The 18,900-nt window shown below is 32.7% G+C and overlaps 2 protein-coding genes across 2 annotated transcripts; both read right to left on the reverse strand.

The window, feature by feature from the left end:
- Positions 1-4,383: 4,383 nt before the first annotated feature.
- Positions 4,384-7,434, reverse strand: LOC128036049 (uncharacterized). Its single transcript, XM_052626675.1, has 2 exons — positions 5,338-7,434; positions 4,384-4,912 (listed from the first exon to the last, which is right to left on the reverse strand). Exon 1 carries the CDS (start codon positions 6,431-6,433, stop codon positions 5,777-5,779), a length of 657 nt encoding a protein of 218 aa, XP_052482635.1. The 5' UTR covers positions 6,434-7,434; the 3' UTR covers positions 4,384-4,912; positions 5,338-5,776.
- A 984-nt stretch (positions 7,435-8,418) lies between these two features.
- Positions 8,419-14,120, reverse strand: LOC105783469 (protein LUTEIN DEFICIENT 5, chloroplastic). Its single transcript, XM_012608950.2, has 16 exons — positions 13,952-14,120; positions 13,701-13,866; positions 13,134-13,350; positions 12,953-13,024; positions 12,752-12,862; positions 12,219-12,410; positions 11,955-12,116; positions 11,474-11,569; positions 11,297-11,398; positions 10,547-10,579; positions 10,376-10,456; positions 10,203-10,285; positions 9,733-9,864; positions 9,406-9,466; positions 9,174-9,239; positions 8,419-8,767 (listed from the first exon to the last, which is right to left on the reverse strand). The coding sequence occupies exons 1-16, from the start codon at positions 14,037-14,039 to the stop codon at positions 8,579-8,581; spliced, it is 1,851 nt and encodes a 616-aa protein (XP_012464404.1). The 5' UTR covers positions 14,040-14,120; the 3' UTR covers positions 8,419-8,578.
- Positions 14,121-18,900: the final 4,780 nt, after the last annotated feature.

The raw sequence follows: 18,900 nt of genomic DNA on the forward strand, positions 1-18,900 counted from the left end.
CTTCTGAAAGTCTTGCGATAGGTGCCAACATATAGGTAACATCACCAAACGAAATCAAATGCCCCTTTCCCCGATTCATGTATGCGAAATCTTTGATGTATGGGGCATCGATTTCATGGGCCCATTTATTTCTTCATTTAGTAATGTATATATAATTCTTGCAATAGACTATGTTTCTAAGTGGATAGAAGCAAAGCTTACTCATAATGATAATGCCAAAACTGCTGCGGAGTTTCTAAAATGAACTATTTTTTCCAGGTTTGGCACACCTCAAGCCCTAATCAGTGATCGTGACACCCACTTTTGCAATAAGGTCATGGAGGCACTGTTGGTAAAATACGGAGTCCATCACTGTATAGCTACGACTTACCATCCCCAAACGAACGGTAAAGTCGAGGTCTCAAATAGGGAAACCAAGATTATTTTGGAGAAAACAGTTCGTCCCAATCGAAAGGATTGGAGCCTTCGACTAAATGACGCATTTTGGGCCTATCGGACTGCGTGTAAGGGACAGATTGGCATGACCCCGTATTGACTTATTTTTGGCAAAGCTTGCTACCTTTCGGTCGAATTGGAACATAAAGTCTATTGGGTCGTTCGACAATGTAACATGGAGTTAGAACCCGCAGGAAAGGTAAGGAAATTAGACATCCAAGAGTTAGAAGAAATTCACAATGATGCCTATGAGAATGCTTGCATTTATAAAGAAAAGACAAAGTTATTTCACGATAAGAGAATAGCTCATAAGCTTTTTTCGGTAGGACAAAAAGTTTTACTTTATAACTCCATGTTAAAGTTATTCCCAGGTAAGCTTCGATCACGATGACAATGACCTTTTATTGTTACTGAAGTGTTCAAACATGGAGAGATTGAAATAGAGAGTGAAGAATCTGGAAAGCGGTTCGTAGTCAATGGCCAGCGGTTGAAGCCATTTTATGAGAATTTTCAAGCTCACACGATTGAGAAAATCCATTTGGAACCATCATAGAACCAATAATGGCGTCCAGCTAACAACGTTAAACAAACGCTTGTTGGGAGGCAACCCAATTTTTATTTTTATTTTTTGTTATTTATTTATTATTTTATTTTATTTTTTTACTTTATTTATTAATTTATTTTATTTTATTATTTATTACTTATTACTTATTTAGATATTAATAAATTTATATTCTTTTGCTTAGATAAAACAGAGCGAAAATGCGAAGAAAAAGGAAAAAGCTAGAAAAATAGAACCAAACAGCCCTATCTATGGTACCAAACAGCCTCTATTCCAGATACTATTCCAGCCCAGAATGCCTACAGCCAAACTACCCTATTACTGCAGCCAACCACCCTTATCCCTGTACCCAAGCACCATCTCTCAGCACAAATTAACCCCCAACCCTAAAATTTTAAAACATTTTTTTCCTTTTCCCACAAAACCACCATAGCTGCTGCTCTTCCCTCCATTCTCCCTCACCATCGATCGCCACCACCATGGTTAGGACCCGTAGTCGCGCCGCCGCTGAGCCCTCCTTCACCATGAACCCACGACGGTGCCATTTCTCCGAACTCCAGCCATCATATGCGATCGACAGTAACAACACGGGGAGTTTTTCTAAACTTTTCTACCTATTTATTTCTTTTTGTCCACATTGAGGACAATGTGCTTTCAATAGGGGGAGGTACACTTCATTATTACTGTCATTTTCTGCTGTGATTTTGGTTGTTGTTGTTGTTGCTGTTGCTGTTGCTATTGCTGTGATTATTTTTTGCTGGTGTTGCTGCTTGAGGCTCCATTTTGTCCATACTTTTTTTTAGAATCTCCTGCCTCTTTTCATGCCTAAGATTTTTACCAAGATTTTCCTACTATTTGACCTACAAGCATGATTCTTGTTTTCTGAGGAAATTACGGATTTTCCATAATTGATGCCATCTCCACTGTTTTATTCTTATTAGGCTAAAAATAATTATGATTCATAGAGTTAACTTTATCTTGCTTTTCGTAAAATTAATCAAGTTTAATACAAAGTGGACACTTAATATGTTTGCATGCTAAAATATGTTTATGATTATTAAGGTAATTACTGAAACTTATTTTTGACACTTGATTATTTTTTTCTCTAAAGTCTTCATAAAAAAGTTATTATTAAAATGTCGTTTAATGTTTTTGTGGTTATGAGTGCAGCTTAAAAATGTGACTGATTGAGTAATCGGGGTAGGGTGCTTGAGTTGTCATCCTATTTCGCTTCAAAAGGTTGTGTCATGTGTTAAGTAAAAATCCGCTAACTGGAATTAATTTTTAAGAACATGTTGGGCTGAGTAACCGGGGTAAGGTGCTTGGCTGTCATCTCTCTTCACGTCAAAAGGTTCGATGTGCTCTTAAGAAAAAATTATAATAAATTAGGAGTCTGCTGGGCTGAGTAATTGGCGTGGAGTGCTTGCCTGTCATCTCTCTTCGCGTCAAAAGGTTCAGTATATTCCTAAAGCATAAAAAATATAAATAATAAATAAATCAAAATCAAAATAAATAAAAAATAAAAAAATATATAATTTGGGGACTAAAGGAGGAAACAAATAAGGTGTCCTGGTATGTTTGGTAATTTACCTATTTTTCATTAAATAATTCAAGTCGATTCTAATCTTTATGTGTATTGATTGGAAAACTTTTTCTGTTTTACTTAAAGCAAGCTTAGGGTTCTCTTTATTTTTCATATGCATTTTTGATTGATTTTTATAAAACTTTGGAGTGGTATTTCTTTTATGGCAGAATCTAACTTTTACAATAGATAGGAACCATACTTGAGGGCAAGCATGGGCTAAGTAGGGGGAATTTGATAACACTCTAGAATAATGTATTTTTATGTATTAATTATGTATTTATTCTGAGTATAATCCTGCTAATTTGAGTTATTTATGATCTTTTATCTCATATGGGCTAAATTTGAGGCAGAAGCAAAATTAAGGGCCAAAAGCGTGAATTTAGAGATAAAATGGGCCAATGTGCGACACAAGAAAAAGTTGGTGCCAAAAGTGCAAGCATGGAGGAAATAAGGGTTGAAATGCAAAAAGAAGAGATTTTATTCTATCAGACTCTATTTTAATTATATTAGGATAATTAATATTAAGATAATTATTAAGGATTATTTAATTTTAGGATTTTATTTTATTTATCTTTATTTATCTTCAATTAAATATATTTATCTTTGAGAGTTTAAGTAAGATTAGACTATCTCCCCTAGCACTATAAATAGGGGGTGAAATGACTCAAAAGGCATCCATCTTTTTCTGTAAACACTCTCTCCCCAAAAGTCTAGGCTTTTATTCTTCTCATATTTCCTTTCAATAAAATCTCCATTTTTATTTTATTTATTTTCTTTTCCACCACAACCATGAGCCACTAAACTCATCTATACGAAGGTTGTCGATATTCCCCAAAAAGGGTTTTTAAGGCTTAGAGTCCGTACTTAGCCTCCTCGCCGAGTATTCATCATTTCTCCGCATTACGGGGTTGATGCTTCCGTCAATGTCCTTTAAGAAGTAAGCTTTTCAATGTATGCAAAGGCGGCCATTTTGTATGTTTTGGAAAGGTTGCACAGTCGGTTCGTTAGCTTACTGCGTCAGAGGTTGGCGAGCCCAAGAGACAAAATGGCGTGGGATTCGCCATTAAGAAGCGTTGATCTAGCATAAGACGATCCCACAGAAGTGATTGTTGACTAGAGTTAGGTTCCATTAAATCGTAAGTCTAAATCCTTGGAGCTGGTGGTCGTAGGCGTCCTCTTCCACTATAACTGGCTTATTCGGTTTGGGAAGGATCATCTAAAGCCGAGGATTGAACCCAAGGCGGAACAAGACAACTGGAGGCTGGAACCTTTCATAAGAATTTCCTTTCTCTCAACTCTATTTTTAATTTCTCAAATTTTTGATTCAATATTCTTAATTCTTTTTTTTATTTTATTTTTTGTTTCTAGATCCAAACTTTCTTTTTTTTTCCAGGAACACAAGTTTTCTTGGGCAAGATTCTACTTGGGATTTCATGGAACAAGATATTGTGCAAATCCAGTCCCTAAGGATTTGACCTTACTTCCCTTTTACTACTCTTTTTCATTATTTATTAGGGATAGGATATTTTTAGTGCTTTCAACGACCGCATCAGGTGTTCACGGATAGGCTATACCAATTTTGGGTTAATTCTCACCTAAATGACTTCATAGGGTGGTCAAGCCTAGGGTTTAAGTTATTCCTCTCCCAAACAGTTGATCCTCTAAGAAACTCTATCATTCAATCAACTAATTAAGTTAAAGTGATTGAAACATGCAAAATATGTATAAAACATAAATTGATTCTAATCTTTACACAAACATTCATCAAGCAATGTTAAAGAAAGAGAGATAAAGAATAAAATAAAGAAAATAGATGCTCATAGATTTATCGATGAAAGCATAGCTCCAGTATAATCTCTACTCGCATAAGTCTCACTTTGGAATAGGATCTTTCGATTATAAGAACATAATATAATCTAAGTAAAGACTAAGAATGAAAAAAAAACCTAAGAATCAAAACCCTCAAATTGTGCGCTTAAACATATTACAATGGCCTTAGGCTAAAATTGGAATATTAAAGTGCCAAAAATATTCTTGAAGCCTTTGGAGTTCCACTAGGACAGATACTCCTAATTTCCCTAAAAATGTAATTAAAATGTGCATGAATTTTTTGGGCTGCGCAAGGGCTTGGTTACAATACAGGCATGCAATGTTGCAACCAACCACAAAGGGTATGTTGTGACACAAGGGTCGTGTCTTGACATCGAGGGTAGTTTTTCTCCAAAACTTGTTTTTAGCTTCTATCTTCGACGTTGAGACATCAGTATATTGATGTCGCGACATAGGCATCAATTTTGGCCCGGATAAGTATATTTAGCTCTCGTCTTGACCTACAAGACCATGTAACCTTATTTAGATATATGGAATCTAGTAAAAACTACTAAAAAGCATAAATTATTGCTTTAAGTATGAAAACCTAAATATATACTAAGATGCTTTGATTTAACAATCAAACAAGCTAAAGTTATATGTAAAAAAGGTATAAATAATAGTGTAATTCATGGCAGATCAAATACCTCTAGAGAAACCAATTGCTTCCACCCAGTGAGAACACTGAATGCCAAGACTAGTGATAATTGAGTCAACTTTGCCACTACTAACTCTTGTTTCTAACAGGCCAACAATATCCAGTTCATATTTCCGATTATACTCACGAAAAATTCACGGAAACTTTCTACTAGCACACCTTTGACAATTCCAATAAAAAATAGATAAACTCATAAAAATAAAAATAAGAGAAAGGAGGAGAGCTTACCGTAAATCCTGACTAACAACTACCTTCATGACATTTCCCATCGCAATTCAAACTCCCCTTCTCAACCTCACTATTAATTTGTGAACTGATAAGTTTGGCCATGGAATTCATACTGTTTGACAACAGAACCCTCGAACTACCACAATTCTTAAAACACTCCCACGTTCTCAAATTATCTTACTGGTAGCACTACCACTTCAAACAGTACCACCCTTAACCCTTGACCCCCTATATTTCGAAACCAGGATCCCTTTACCTCTCCCAATCAAATCAACAACTCTATTAGGCTTGCCATGCTAAGGTACCTCATTCTCCTTGAAGGTAACAGCTGAGTGTCTCATAAGATCAATGACCTCATTATTAAGTTCCACGACCGACTCTACCAGACCATCAAAAGTTGGGTTAAATAGGCAGTAATACCTTAAAGGGTCGGTCCTTCCTAAGTAGCTGACACCTCCGAATGGGAAACAAGCTCCGTATCATCCCCCTGCAACACCATAAAATTCCCCAAGATAATTGATAACTCCAAACCCTCGCCCCTTGGAGCTGGTTGGTCAAGCCCAATAGAAACGGAGTTTTTAAAATTCCCAGAAGCCTCAATCCCCAAATTTGGGTAATCAAGCGTTGGTCCATTTTGTTTGCCAATGTCTCTCAAACCAGGCCCAATATCCACCAAACAATCAACCCCATTCCAAGTCCCTAGCCCAGCCAAATTATCATGCCTCAAAACGCTAAAAGCATTAAAATCCTTTGCCACTGACCCATCATTCATTTTTTCCCTAAGCATATTTCCTTGACCTTTAACTTTTAATATTTCCCCCTTTTGAAATCTCACCTCCAATAAATTCGTCGCCACCACGCCATTCTCGGTCATTTTTGTTCCAGTCAGATTCAAAGCTCCATTCTCAGTCACTCTCGTGACAAGGCTTTGACGAGCAATTGAGTTGCACCGTGACTTTCTATCGACAAGCATCCATGTCCCAAAGGATTCCGTCAGCTCCACCACCTTATCTTTTTCCGGTGAGTCACTCGCCGTCAACTCCTTACCCACATCAGTATCCTTTGTTGACCCAATGCCAAGGCACGGGTCTTTCATGTGACCAAACCGACCACATGAAAAGTAAACAAACGATAACGATTCAAACTCAATCCTCTGCACCACCCCGTTAACCAGGATTTAAGAGACCAGAGGTTTTCCTAGATCGATATACACTGCCATCCTAGAAAATTTCCCCCTCGAACCCTTGTCCGTCTATAAATCAAGCTTAGCTACAACACCTACCAAGCCCTCGATTTCCTCCAAGATTCGACGTTTGTAGAGAAATCCTAGCAAACCAAGAAACCGAACCCAAACCATTATGCTGTTGGGGAAAGCCTGGAGGGGGTTAAACTTCGGAGTCCACGATTGCACCGTGAGATACTGACCGAGCACAATCCACAGCCTTTGGGTAAGCACCTTCTCGTAATCCTCTCAACTTTGAAATTTTACTAGGAAATATCCATTTTCCACATCCATGAGATGGAACTGTTGGGAGGGTTTCCAAAGGGAATGGATCATATTCTGCAAGAGTGTATGCAATAAGTTTCGGCCCGGTAATTTTACCACCACCGTGGTCACCATATCTCTAACCAGAATTTGTTGAACCCTCTCAGAGAAACTAATTGTAGGTATTCCATTAACAGTAGTCCTCACGAAATCTCATTTTTTAAACTCAAAATCCTCATTGTTACCAGATCCAGAAGCCCCTTGACCCAAAACTTTTTCCATCCAAGACATTTCCAGCGCTGGAAATGAGCCCATAGCCATAGCATTGTCTATATCTGAGTCCAAATCCTTAAAACAAACTTTTTTAGTGTGTCAATCCCCGATCAAACTTTCATCGTCGTCGTCCTCTGCCATAAAATCTCTTGGTCTTGTTTATTGTTAATTTGTAAACTAATTAAGTTATAACTTATAAATTTCATTTTGTGATATTTATTGGTGACAACTATAATGAGAACTTTTAAAATGAGAACCAAAATGATCTTAGTCATTAGATCAAAATAAATTGTTATAAGCCTTAAATTTTGTATTTATCTCACCTTACTAAAATAAAACTAGCAACATCCTATATATCTTTCTTTTTCTTTCCACTGTGTAATTGAAGTCTTAGGGTGAAAAAGTTTGGATTATTTTACTTTCAAATTTAATCTTTTTTTTTGAGAAAAAATTGCAATGGAAAGTAAGAGTTTAAGGTTATTACAATTAATCAAATTGTGTATTAGGTTTTTTTATTGAAAAATTGGTCAACCATGTCATTCTAAAAATTTGGGATTTTATATTGGTTAACTCACTTTTACTCAACTAATGTAAAAATCCCAATTTTTTTAAAATGAAATGGTCGACCAATTATTTCAATAAAAAATAAATACCTAATACAAAAATTGATTAATCTTAATAACCCTAATTTTTCTTTCAATTCCAATTCTTTTTCAAAAAATAGAAATTAAATTTGAAAGTAAAGATTATCTAAAAAATTGGATGTTATTGGTTTTATTTTAATAAGGTAAGATAAATACAAATTTTGAGGCTTAGAACCATTTATTTTGATTTAATGGCTAAGATCATTTTAATTCTCATTTTAAAAGTTTTCACTATAATTGTCATCATATTTATTGCTTTGTAAAAGAAATGAATTTTGATAATTTTATAATTATTGAGACACAATTGACAGATAACACTCACTTAATTAAACTCTTAATATATAAGTATAAATGATAATTTCTATTATCTTTTCAGTTTTGTATTTATATAATGGATAGTGTTGGAATAAATTGAGAGAAAAGCCAAAGGAATTTTCAAAAGAATTCTTGAAATTTCAAAAGGAAATTTGAAGCGTTCAAATCTTTTGGAAATGGTATTATTGCTAATTTGTGTCTTTGTTTCATGTTTATCTTATTTTTAGTATTGTATCGTGTTTTAATATCATTTTTAAGTACGTATAAATTTTACTAGAATATACCCAAACGTGAACATGATATTCTAGGATGAGGATTTTATTGCAAGATGAAAACACCTGTAATTCTTGACCAAAAAGAAAATTAAATAGAAAATAATTAATTGCATTAAACAGCTAGTTTTGAAGGGAAGCATATACTATAATATTTACCGACTTTCTCCCAATGCTTATGTCTATCAACATTACTTCCCCCCCATGCATATGCATCGTGTAATGAAGCTAAATGTAGCAAGCTATTCCACCTATGAATGAGCTTGAGAAACTTCACCTTTCTCTCCAAGTTGGGTCTCTGCTTCCAAAATCCGGGCAGTTCCTTCCATCTTCAATCCCTCCATGTTTATTTCAGGGATAATCGGAGGCTTCATTCTTCGTGTAACTGTCATCTTCAGCCCCTGCGTTGTGTGGATAGTTGCTCCAGTAGTCATTTCAACCTGCATACAGATTTCATTGATCTTTTATAATGTATATCCACTTTCCTTTTTGAATTACTACAGGTTTATAAGACACCACTCGTACTCAAAGCACATACGAATAATAATAAGACTCTCAAACAAATCATAGCTTGGCTAGGTACTGGTATTTCAGCTTCAAAAATAGCTGAGAATCTCTTTGTACTTAAGTCTGATACATAGCTTATGCATGGGGTATATGTAGTTTGAGATGCAGATAGTCAACAATTCTTATTCTATTAAGCCAATATTGGAAAGTGAACTTACAAGAGAGTTTCAGGTTTTTGGGGTTTTTAGTCCACTATAAGTTTGAGAGCCAGCTACAGTTTATGTCGTCTACAAGTAAAAGTTGTAAACATGAACAAAAAGTGAAAGGCAGTTTACTTACTGGAGGAGCTCCAAGTGCCATTTGGAAGTTAAATCGCCGGACAAGCATTGCAACTGCTACAACAGTCTGTACACCAAAGTAACTCTTCTTCAGGTTATACAATACCAATCACCAGTGGCCAGAATTTGTCATGTTTCAACTAGAACAATTAAGTATGATACCCCAATACAAAAAACTTAACTCTCATGTTTTGATACTGAGTACTGACTGAATTTTTTTCAATAAAAAATACCTCGAAAGATGCAAACATGTCTCCTACACATTTCCGAGGTCCTCCACCAAAGGGCAAGTAACTGAAAAGAATGCCAATATTGGTGATTTGTAATTGAAGGAAAGTTATAAAAGTAACTGTAACAAAGGACAAATAACATTTGAGAAAACATATTAGTCTATAGTAACTTAGCTTATCTATTAACACACATTTTTCATTTCACCAAATTGCACCTATAAACTACAACTACTAGAAATCAGAGAATAAAAATAAATAAAAAAAACTCCTCGTTGCCATCTCATTTATAGATATATTGATCAAATAAACAAAGTTGTACTTATATGTTACCAGAAATTTTGGTTTGTTTCATTAGGATTCGGTCCATCTAAAGGCCACCTTTCAGGATTGAACTTCTCTGCATCTTGCCAGAGACTTGGACTTCGATGCAGATTCCAAACAGAGATAAAAATATCTTCACCCCTAAATGTAAAATGTATGACAAAGTTAAGAATTCGGAAAAAGTACGAGTGGTAAAGTCAATATATCATAGCACTTTCATGTAAAGCTTGAGATAAAGCAAAAATATACAAATAAAAGATATCCATATAAGCAAAAAACAGTTAGCACAAGTTCCCCACCCCCATAAGCTTTCTAGAATCCATTTGATCTATGCTACAAGTTCTACATTTATAAATTTGACAAACAACCATATTTTCTCAAGAAAAAAAGAGGGGTAGAAAGTGATTTTGCAAGAAGATGCTTGCAAATGGTGCATGCTTATTGTCCAATAGGAAGGTAATGATATTGATTTTAGGGACCTTTTTATTGGGTACTTTCCAAGCACATCATTCTCAATAGAACGTCGTATTAAGACCGGTGGCTGTGGATAGAGCCTCAGAGACTGCACAAAAGTAGATAGAATTATATCCATTCAAGGTGCATTAATGCAACATATTTGATGAAACATGAAATGAAACAGAACTACACTTACTTCATTAATAACACGAGTTGTGTACTTGAGTTTTTTCATGTCGTCTATCGTTGGAAACCGATCTCCAAGAACGAAGTCAACCTAGGAAGTTTGATACGATAATAAATAAGAAAATGAGACAATGAGATCGGTTGCCCTTTTATACCAGTATTACACAAAGTTCAAAGATACCTCATCCTGGAGCTTGGATACAACACTAGGTTCCTGCAACAACCAGAAAAAAAGAACTAATGAGAACTTGAAATGAGTTGTTATTCAAAAATGATATTTGTTTCAACCCTGTTGAGGGAGATCCTCTTCCCATGAAACAACCATCAATTAGTAACACTCCAAAAGCAATCCCAAAGACATATTCAAAAGCTTACTAAATACTACTAAACCTAGCAATCTTGGAATAGGTTATGGCATATTATTCATTCAAAGTGTACAACTAATTGCAATTACGAGGGATAGGAAGTAATGTTTACTGCATAATCAGTTCCTATACACATAAATATCAAGGAGAAAAGCATTAGAAAACAAACGTATTAACATATGCTTTTCCTGCCTATAGGAGTATGACTTGAATTTAATTTCTTTTACGAGTGAAGTAGGAGCAACCCAATTATTGTATTCTTTTTACTCTAATGAACTTGAAAAAATTAGAGTTCTTCAATATGATTGTGTGTTGGAACAAGGGTTCACTCTGGTGAAACCATGTAAATCCTTGTGTCTGTGTTTTTTTTATTCTTGCTTCATTAATTCTTTGTTTATATAAATATATTTTGCATAAAGCTGTTAAAGAAAGTAATTAATGATAATTGTACAGAAATTAGTACCAAAAGCTTGTTTATATGGGCAGACCACAAACAAGAAGCCAAACATTACAAGAGAGGGAATTAACTCCTTTTTCGCGCAGAACAGAACAAATCCTTGAATTACCTTTGATAAAAGATAGAAGGTCCATGTCAAAAGGGCGGCCGATGTTTCATGCCCAGCAATAAGCATTGTCATTAAATCATCACGGAGTTGCTTGCTAGAAACCTGCAAAATGATTCAAGGAATATCTTACATCTCATCAGCTGCTAATCCACAAATTTCATAACTATCAATACATACATCATCCCCTGATGCCAGCAGAAAGTGGAGAATACTAGGATCTTGTTCATTCATATACTCATCAGAAAACTGTAGCTCTTCTTCTTCTACCAACCTCTGAAAATAAAAGAGTTTAAATTTAAAGGACAACAAAAGAAATGTTTGATCAAGTCAATGCAATGGTTAATATCCTTGAGACACATATACAAATATGTAAAACATACCAAAATCAAACAATTAGACTAATCCGCAAAAAGTTTTTACCTTACATTGACATACAACAATACCAAGAATGACCCATTTGGAGATATATTCTCAGGTCTGACATTCCCTCTATGTACTTGAAGATATGTGTAAATGCTTGGTATAGCTGCAAAAAGTTATGCATACACCATATCCAGTGTTTGATACATCATACTACATGTTCCTACATGCACAGTGATTATTGAAGACGTAAAGGTAGAGTGTAATATTATCTCACTACATTTACTGATAACTTTACCTTGCATGTCGCAATTAGATCGTCTAGTACATCATTAATCAATTTGAGTGCTTCAGTAACCTTCCTTTGTCGTGGTGAAAGGTCTTTCCAAATAGGAATCTCCCAGGTTGGAATAGGAGAGACACTTCGATCTTCTGCTTCCCGCAAAACAGTGTAAACAGCCTGTCCTAGTCAAAATACAGTCACATACTTTAGATGCTTTTAACAAAAATGTAAATGAAACTAAGACTCAGTGAAGTGCCAGCCAAATAGGAAAGAAAGTACCTCAACTATGCCGGTATCATTTGTTAATGAATCGAAATCATAATTAAATACTGCCTTGCCAATAATGTCTAGTGTCAACCTGGAGAAAAGCGATTCCATTTCTACATCTTCCCCATCAGTTGCAGCATCATCTAGTTTCTGGCAAAGCCTATCGGTAGCCAGTCCAAATAAGCTAATCATAGCTGCTACATACTAAAAATTGAAAATTTCTCTCAAAAAATATTTGAAAAATAAAAAAGTAAAACAACGCTACTGATAGAGAATAATATTTAAAAGGTAGCTCCAATCTAATGACTTTGGGTGTGTTCAATCAAGTTTAATGAATATTCTTAGTTTATCACTTTTTTAGACTGCAAATTGCTGTTAGTAATTATGCATACTAACTTCAATCATTTATATGGTTATCGGAAACCCCTTCAGTCCGTCCACTCTTTTGCAGACTACATCAACCACTGCTAAGTCAGAGTGCATGGGACTATAAGAAATAAATTTTTAAATTTTAAAGCACTGAACCCATAAATTAACTACAATACCTTTTGATGCAGCGCTGGGACTATAGCACGTCTTCTAATGCGCCATATCTCACCATCAGCTGGGATAAGTCCTTTCCCCATGACAAAGTCCAAAATCTCTGCTAATATACCCTTCACATTGAAGAGAACAAAAGATGAGACAAAAACAATAAAGCAATATTAGTCCATCCAAGGAAAGCCAAGAAGTACACCACTGTTTACCTTTGAATAAGCCTTTGAGTTGTCCTTCAATATATGCTTAGCAATGGAGGGATCGGAAACAATCAAAAACGACTGCAGCAACATCCCCATCCCATGTATATCAACAGGAAATCCATAATTATCTTGGACAATGCTATGTACAAGAAAAAAAAAAAGCCAAAATGGAAAAGGACACACGAACCTTTGGTCCAAAGGTTAGCCTGAAAATCCCACCATAAGTGAGGTAAAGCTCATACAAAGGGATGAAGAAGGCCTCACTTCGGATGGCCTTAATCGCCCCTTTCGCCTCTGGAATCTTGGGATAATCTTCAACATCATCAACCCCTTTAAATAAGATTTCAAGAACCCCACTGGGAACACCAATTTTCGACAAACCATTCTTCAATAGAGAAGGGAAACTAGTTCCCAGGAATAGGAAGACATAATAAGAACAGCAAATTAGCAGAAATTATTATGAAGTAAAGAAATACAAGTCAGAGAATAGACTAAGCATTCACCAATATAAATATAATTAAGCCAATCCAAACATGACAAGGAAGATTACAAAAGAATACAAGGATATCAATTCCAAATATTATTCTTAACCATAATTAATTGAAAAAATTAAGAAAGGGAAATAAAAGTCAACATCCCTTTCTCTTTGATGAAAAACAAAAGATACCCAAAACAATAGTAAGCATCACAATGACAGCTAAAAGGTTATAAAAACCAAAACCAAAAAAACAAAGTGAAACAAAAGCAAAAATACCCAGATTTCTGAACAGTGAATTCTCCAGAAGCAATCCTGGCAGATAACTCAGCCCGGCGTTTCTCTTCAAGTAAACGTTCCACACTTTTAACACCATTGTCAGCTGAATCAGGCTCTCTCCCATTAGAAGATGATCCACATTTTACTATTCCAAACTTAGATGTGCCTGAAAATCCCATTAAACAAGCAAAAATGAAGCTTAAAAGAAAAGAAAGAAAGAGAAAATGGAGAATTGTAAAGTTAGAACATACCATAAGGTTTAAAACACGAAGCAGTGGGTTTGGGTCTGGGTTTGGTTAAACGAAGCTGAAGAAGAGGAAAAGCTGGAGTGGTAGCCATATTAAGTTATGGACAAAGATAATATGGGTTTAAAGAAGAATGAAATTGAAGATGATAAAGGGAAGTGTGTAATGTGGCGGGACCTCCAACTCTCAAAACTCTTTATTTTATCTTATTTTATTATTGTAATGTCTTGACCGCAAAAAAGGAACAGGAACAAGGCAGGGGAATCTTTCCAACAGTGGATAGCGTTAGATTCCGTGTCATCTAATTACCATTTTGCACCCCCGTAACCTTAAACCAGACTGACTGGATTGCTTGGATTCTCAGTCCGGCTGATAAGAAATATCCATTTTTATTTATTTTAATTCTAATAATCATCATAACTTTAAAATATTCACCATATTAATGGATTCTTATAATCAATCCATTCTATTTCTTTGGCTTTTACTTTCACGGTTTATTTTTGTGTTTATAAGTTAGGTTAAAACTAGATGGTAATAAGTTGAATTTGTATGCGCATCCAATTTCGGTAATTTTTACTATTGAGCTTGTAATTTTTGGTTAATTTTATCAAATACGTAGTTGGAATATCGAAATTCAATTAACAAGCAAATCAAGCTAAATTAGAGCATAAGCAATAACAGAGGGTCGAATTAAATATTTTGATAAATTTATGGGTGATTAGATTTTTTATTTGACTTTATAAAAGCTAGATTTAGAAAAAAAGTGATATAAAATATGATGTAAGATATGATTTTATGTGGTTGATTATTAGATAAATCAAGCTAAAATTAGCATATGTAATATATATAAATACATTGTACGGTGGCTTTGGAAAACACATTGGACATTGAATAAAATTATAATTTGTTTCTCTAATCTTTTTCCATACATATGTAGTGGTAGATTTTGGCAAACCATTCTGTCATTTCATTTCATTTTCTTCCTTTTTACTTATCATCATTTTATTTAAATCCACTTTTAAATTTCAATTTGAGTATGATTAATTTTATGCTCAACTAATTTCCTTTTATCTTTAGCTCGGTTATCATTTTGACAAAAAAATTGCAAGATATGAACTCGCACTAAAAAAACTTTCAACAAAGTATTTGTTATCTCTCTGGAATATGAGATGGTCATAATCATTAAAGTTTATTCAATTTCAATTCAAAAAACACGCTGGGTTGGAGTTGCTTGGTGTACAGTTGGGAAAATGAGACAGTCGTCTATTGAGTTCAAATTCCCGTGAACAAATTGGTGTGTTCAATTGGAAAAAGCTAGTTGGATTCCGTCAAGGGAGATAGTGGTCGAATTTAAATAGCCCACACGGTTGAGGTCGTTAATTTGAGTTAGGCTTTTCTAGATCGTAAGGTTGCCGAGATCTTAAATTGAGGACGCGTGTTACATGGTTAGATAATCGGTAAGGGTTGGTTTGCAGGTTGTATCAGAATCAACTACACAAGGAAAAGTTGGCGGTTGGGGCATCCTTGATCGCTATAACCAACTTATCGTTTGGAAAGGAAAATCTACTTTCAAGGATCGATTCGATTTCGAAGTGTACCGAGGCTGAGGCTAAGCATTCACATATTGATTTATCAATTTGATTTAATTTCTTTAATTTTATTTTGCAATCATAATTCTGTTTTTATTTTATTTTATTTATCAACCCTTTTATTTATTTTACAGCTCTACACCCAGAGGTCATGAGCACGACAGCTATCTAGACTCAGAAATCTAGTCGGGTAAACAGAAAAATTAGAAATTCCAGGCCCTATGGGATCGACTCTACTACTCTATACTACTATTTAATTAAGTTAGAGCATGAGAAATTACATTTGATGGTTTCGATACCTATTACATATAATGTATACTTTTATATATAAACCCACTAACTCTAAACTTATATATTAATCGATGTATATGTCTTTATTAATTTTTAGAATTAACTATTTTATTTTTATTTTATTTAATAAAATATGAATTGTTTTATTTATTTTTAATGAATATTTTCAAAATTAACTCTTATATTTTGTTTTTATTTAATAAAATTTATTTGTTTTGATTACTGTTATATTTAAGTCATATTAAACTATTTTCTAAAAGATCGTTTTTATTAAATTAAATATTCACTACTTTTTAAAATTAATACTTGAAGGACAAAAATCTCAACCTCCTTTTTTTTTTCTTTTTTTTTTTTTGTTTGTTGGGGGGGGGGGGGGGTTAAAGCACGGCAAAGAAATCATGATGCAGCGAATTGCGTGAATTATCCAAAAACAAAGGGCAACGTCCTTTGCTCATAAAATCATGTCAATTAATAAATAAACCGGTAAAAATATCATACAGGTCGTTGTATTAAAAGTTTAATTACATTTCATTTATTTTATTAAAAAATAAATAAATTAATCTTTGTATATTAGATTAAAAAATAAGTTAGTCCATTTCTTAAAAATTCTACTCATTTATACTGTTAAATCATGATATGACAAACAGAGCAAGTAGACAACAGCATATGGTGTGTCACATATACTGCATGCTTCGTGATATTTTTTTCATGTCAACAAATATTTAAAAGTTAAAAATTCTAAAAAAAAATAATTTGAAAATTCATTTTCAGAATGAACTTGGATAAATTGTTGTCTAGATTCAAATGCACTTGGTCGACGTCTCGTCGTGTCAATCTTGAATATGATTTTACAAAAATTATAAAAATTATAGAAAATTATTAAGAAATACAGAAACTATTAAAATTAATAAAAATGTTTAAATTTATGATAAATATTTGAATTACAAATTAATCATCATCAAATTACAATTTTTAAATATTTAATAATTATTAGATGAATCACTATAAATATTAAAAAAAATTTGAAATGACAAATAACTATAAAAAAATGTAAAATGTAAGCCTTAATATAATGAAAAGACTTGTAGAATAATTCTATTATTGAATATTCAATCGAAAATGACATGTAAATGAGTCCCTAATCAAATATAAGTAATCAATTAAGCTCTCAAAAAAATCAAATTCCGTATAAATCTTGATAGCCATTAAGTCTATGTTGACGTGGCAGATGATGTGGCAAAATATTAACGTGGTAGATGACTTGGCAGGTTGCTAATAAGGAGGGCTTAATTAATTTTTAAATTATTTTATTTGGACATAATTAATTTTTAATTATTTTTAAGGACTTAATTAATTTTTAAAATTATTTAATTAATTTTTAAAATTATTTAAGTCTAAAAATTATAAAAAAAGAATAGTTATGAAAAATAGGATAATTATAAAAAAGTATCAAATATAGTAAAATATTGTTAAAAATTATTTTTAAAAAATATAAAAATAATTATAAAGAATTTTTATTATTTTGAAGGGTTAGAGATTTTGGCTTTGATAATAAGCAAATGAGTAGCTTGAAATGTGATGATGATAGGACTTTTATGGGGTGCCAAATCGATCAAGTCCAATCACCATCATAGTTCAAACTTTCCATTTTTTTATTATCGAGATTAAAGACTTTAAGCCTTCAAAATTAAAAAAAAAATTATGTTTTTATATTTTATATGTAATACCTAATTTTAGTCCGGGCTCACATATGGAAACATAATTTTCGAGGATATACAATCTTAGATATGATATACAATCTTAGATATGATATATGCAATCTTAGATATGATATATACAATCTTAGAAGATATGATTTTGTAATCTTAGAGATTTAATTTGTAGATACCCTTTAATCTTAGCCGTTGATGTAATTGATTTGTACCGTTAGATTTGGGGAGGCTCAGCTATAAATAGAGGCCTCTCCCTTCATTGTCCGAAAAAAAAAAGAATCAATAAAAAAGGGAGAACGATTGGCGGTTTTTTAAAGCTGGTTTACTGTTTTCTTTTTTTCTTTTTCGATTATTTTTTACTTATTTACGATTTTAGAAAAGGGAGAAGGTGATACCACAGCGAATTTTATTTATTTATTTTATTTAGCCCTAATAAAGTGACGCGTTTCAAAAGATGGAGATATTTTCTCATTCGAGCCCTATGAGTTATTCGCGCCTTTTAATTGTGCCCTTCATTTTTTTTTAATTATGTTGATTTTCAATTTAATCATTAATCTTTCATTTTAGGTTTTTAGTCTATTTTATTAATTTTATCATTATTATTTTTATTATTATATTATATATTATTATACCTACATATATGTGCGCATATGCATGTTTATATATATACATATATATTTTAAATGTTTTAATATATATACATATTATATACATACTTTATTATTATTTTATTTTCATAGTTTTTATACATATATACATACACATTTATATTTCATAATATTTATCGTTTGCCCATATTCTATGATTTTTATATGTTTATACATTTTGTAATATATACACATATATTTATACTCCATTCAAAGCTTATTATAAATATTTTCCACATTTTATATTATACTTGTATATTTTATTTTTTGTAAATGCATGAATATATTTTATATGTATATATTTATATTTTCCTTGTTTTCATAAATGCATTATGTATTATATATATATATATATATATATATATATATATATATATAAGTTTTATAACCCAAAATTTTATGAGTAAATTATCTTTATGTCTTTTATTCTTCATAATTTCAAATGTATATATATTTTGAACCTTTTCTCTTTATATTTTTTGTTTATTTCCTTCATTTGCTTATTGATTTATGTTTTCATTTATATTTATTTTATATTTTACATGTCGTTGTTTATGTACATTAATTTCATTTATTTCTATGCCATTGTTGTATTTATTATTACATTTTATATTTAATGTAGCATCACATTATTTTTTTTTTTCGATTTTAAAATTTTCAAAATTGAGATAACACTCGTATTTAGGATTTTCAAGGAAATTGAGCCCTAACGTATT

Source organism: Gossypium raimondii, chromosome 13, assembly GCF_025698545.1.
Source record: "Gossypium raimondii isolate GPD5lz chromosome 13, ASM2569854v1, whole genome shotgun sequence".
NCBI classification, from domain to species: domain Eukaryota; kingdom Viridiplantae; phylum Streptophyta; class Magnoliopsida; order Malvales; family Malvaceae; genus Gossypium; species Gossypium raimondii.

What these genes read in the sequence shown, in the direction of transcription:
- LOC128036049 (XM_052626675.1), bottom strand. Translation starts at nt 6,433, where the DNA reads ATGAAAGACCCGTGCCTTGGCATTGGGTCAACAAAGGATACTGATGTG.
- LOC105783469 (XM_012608950.2), bottom strand. Translation starts at nt 14,039, where the DNA reads ATGGCTACCACTCCAGCTTTTCCTCTTCTTCAGCTTCGTTTAACCAAA. An exon ending in TTCGTGTTTTAAACCTTATG is followed by an intron (nt 13,867 to 13,951) that starts GTATGTTCTAAC and finishes TGGGATTTTCAG; the next exon opens with GCACATCTAAGTTTGGAATA. An exon ending in TCCCAGCGCTGCATCAAAAG is followed by an intron (nt 12,411 to 12,751) that starts GTATTGTAGTTA and finishes TTCAATTTTTAG; the next exon opens with TATGTAGCAGCTATGATTAG.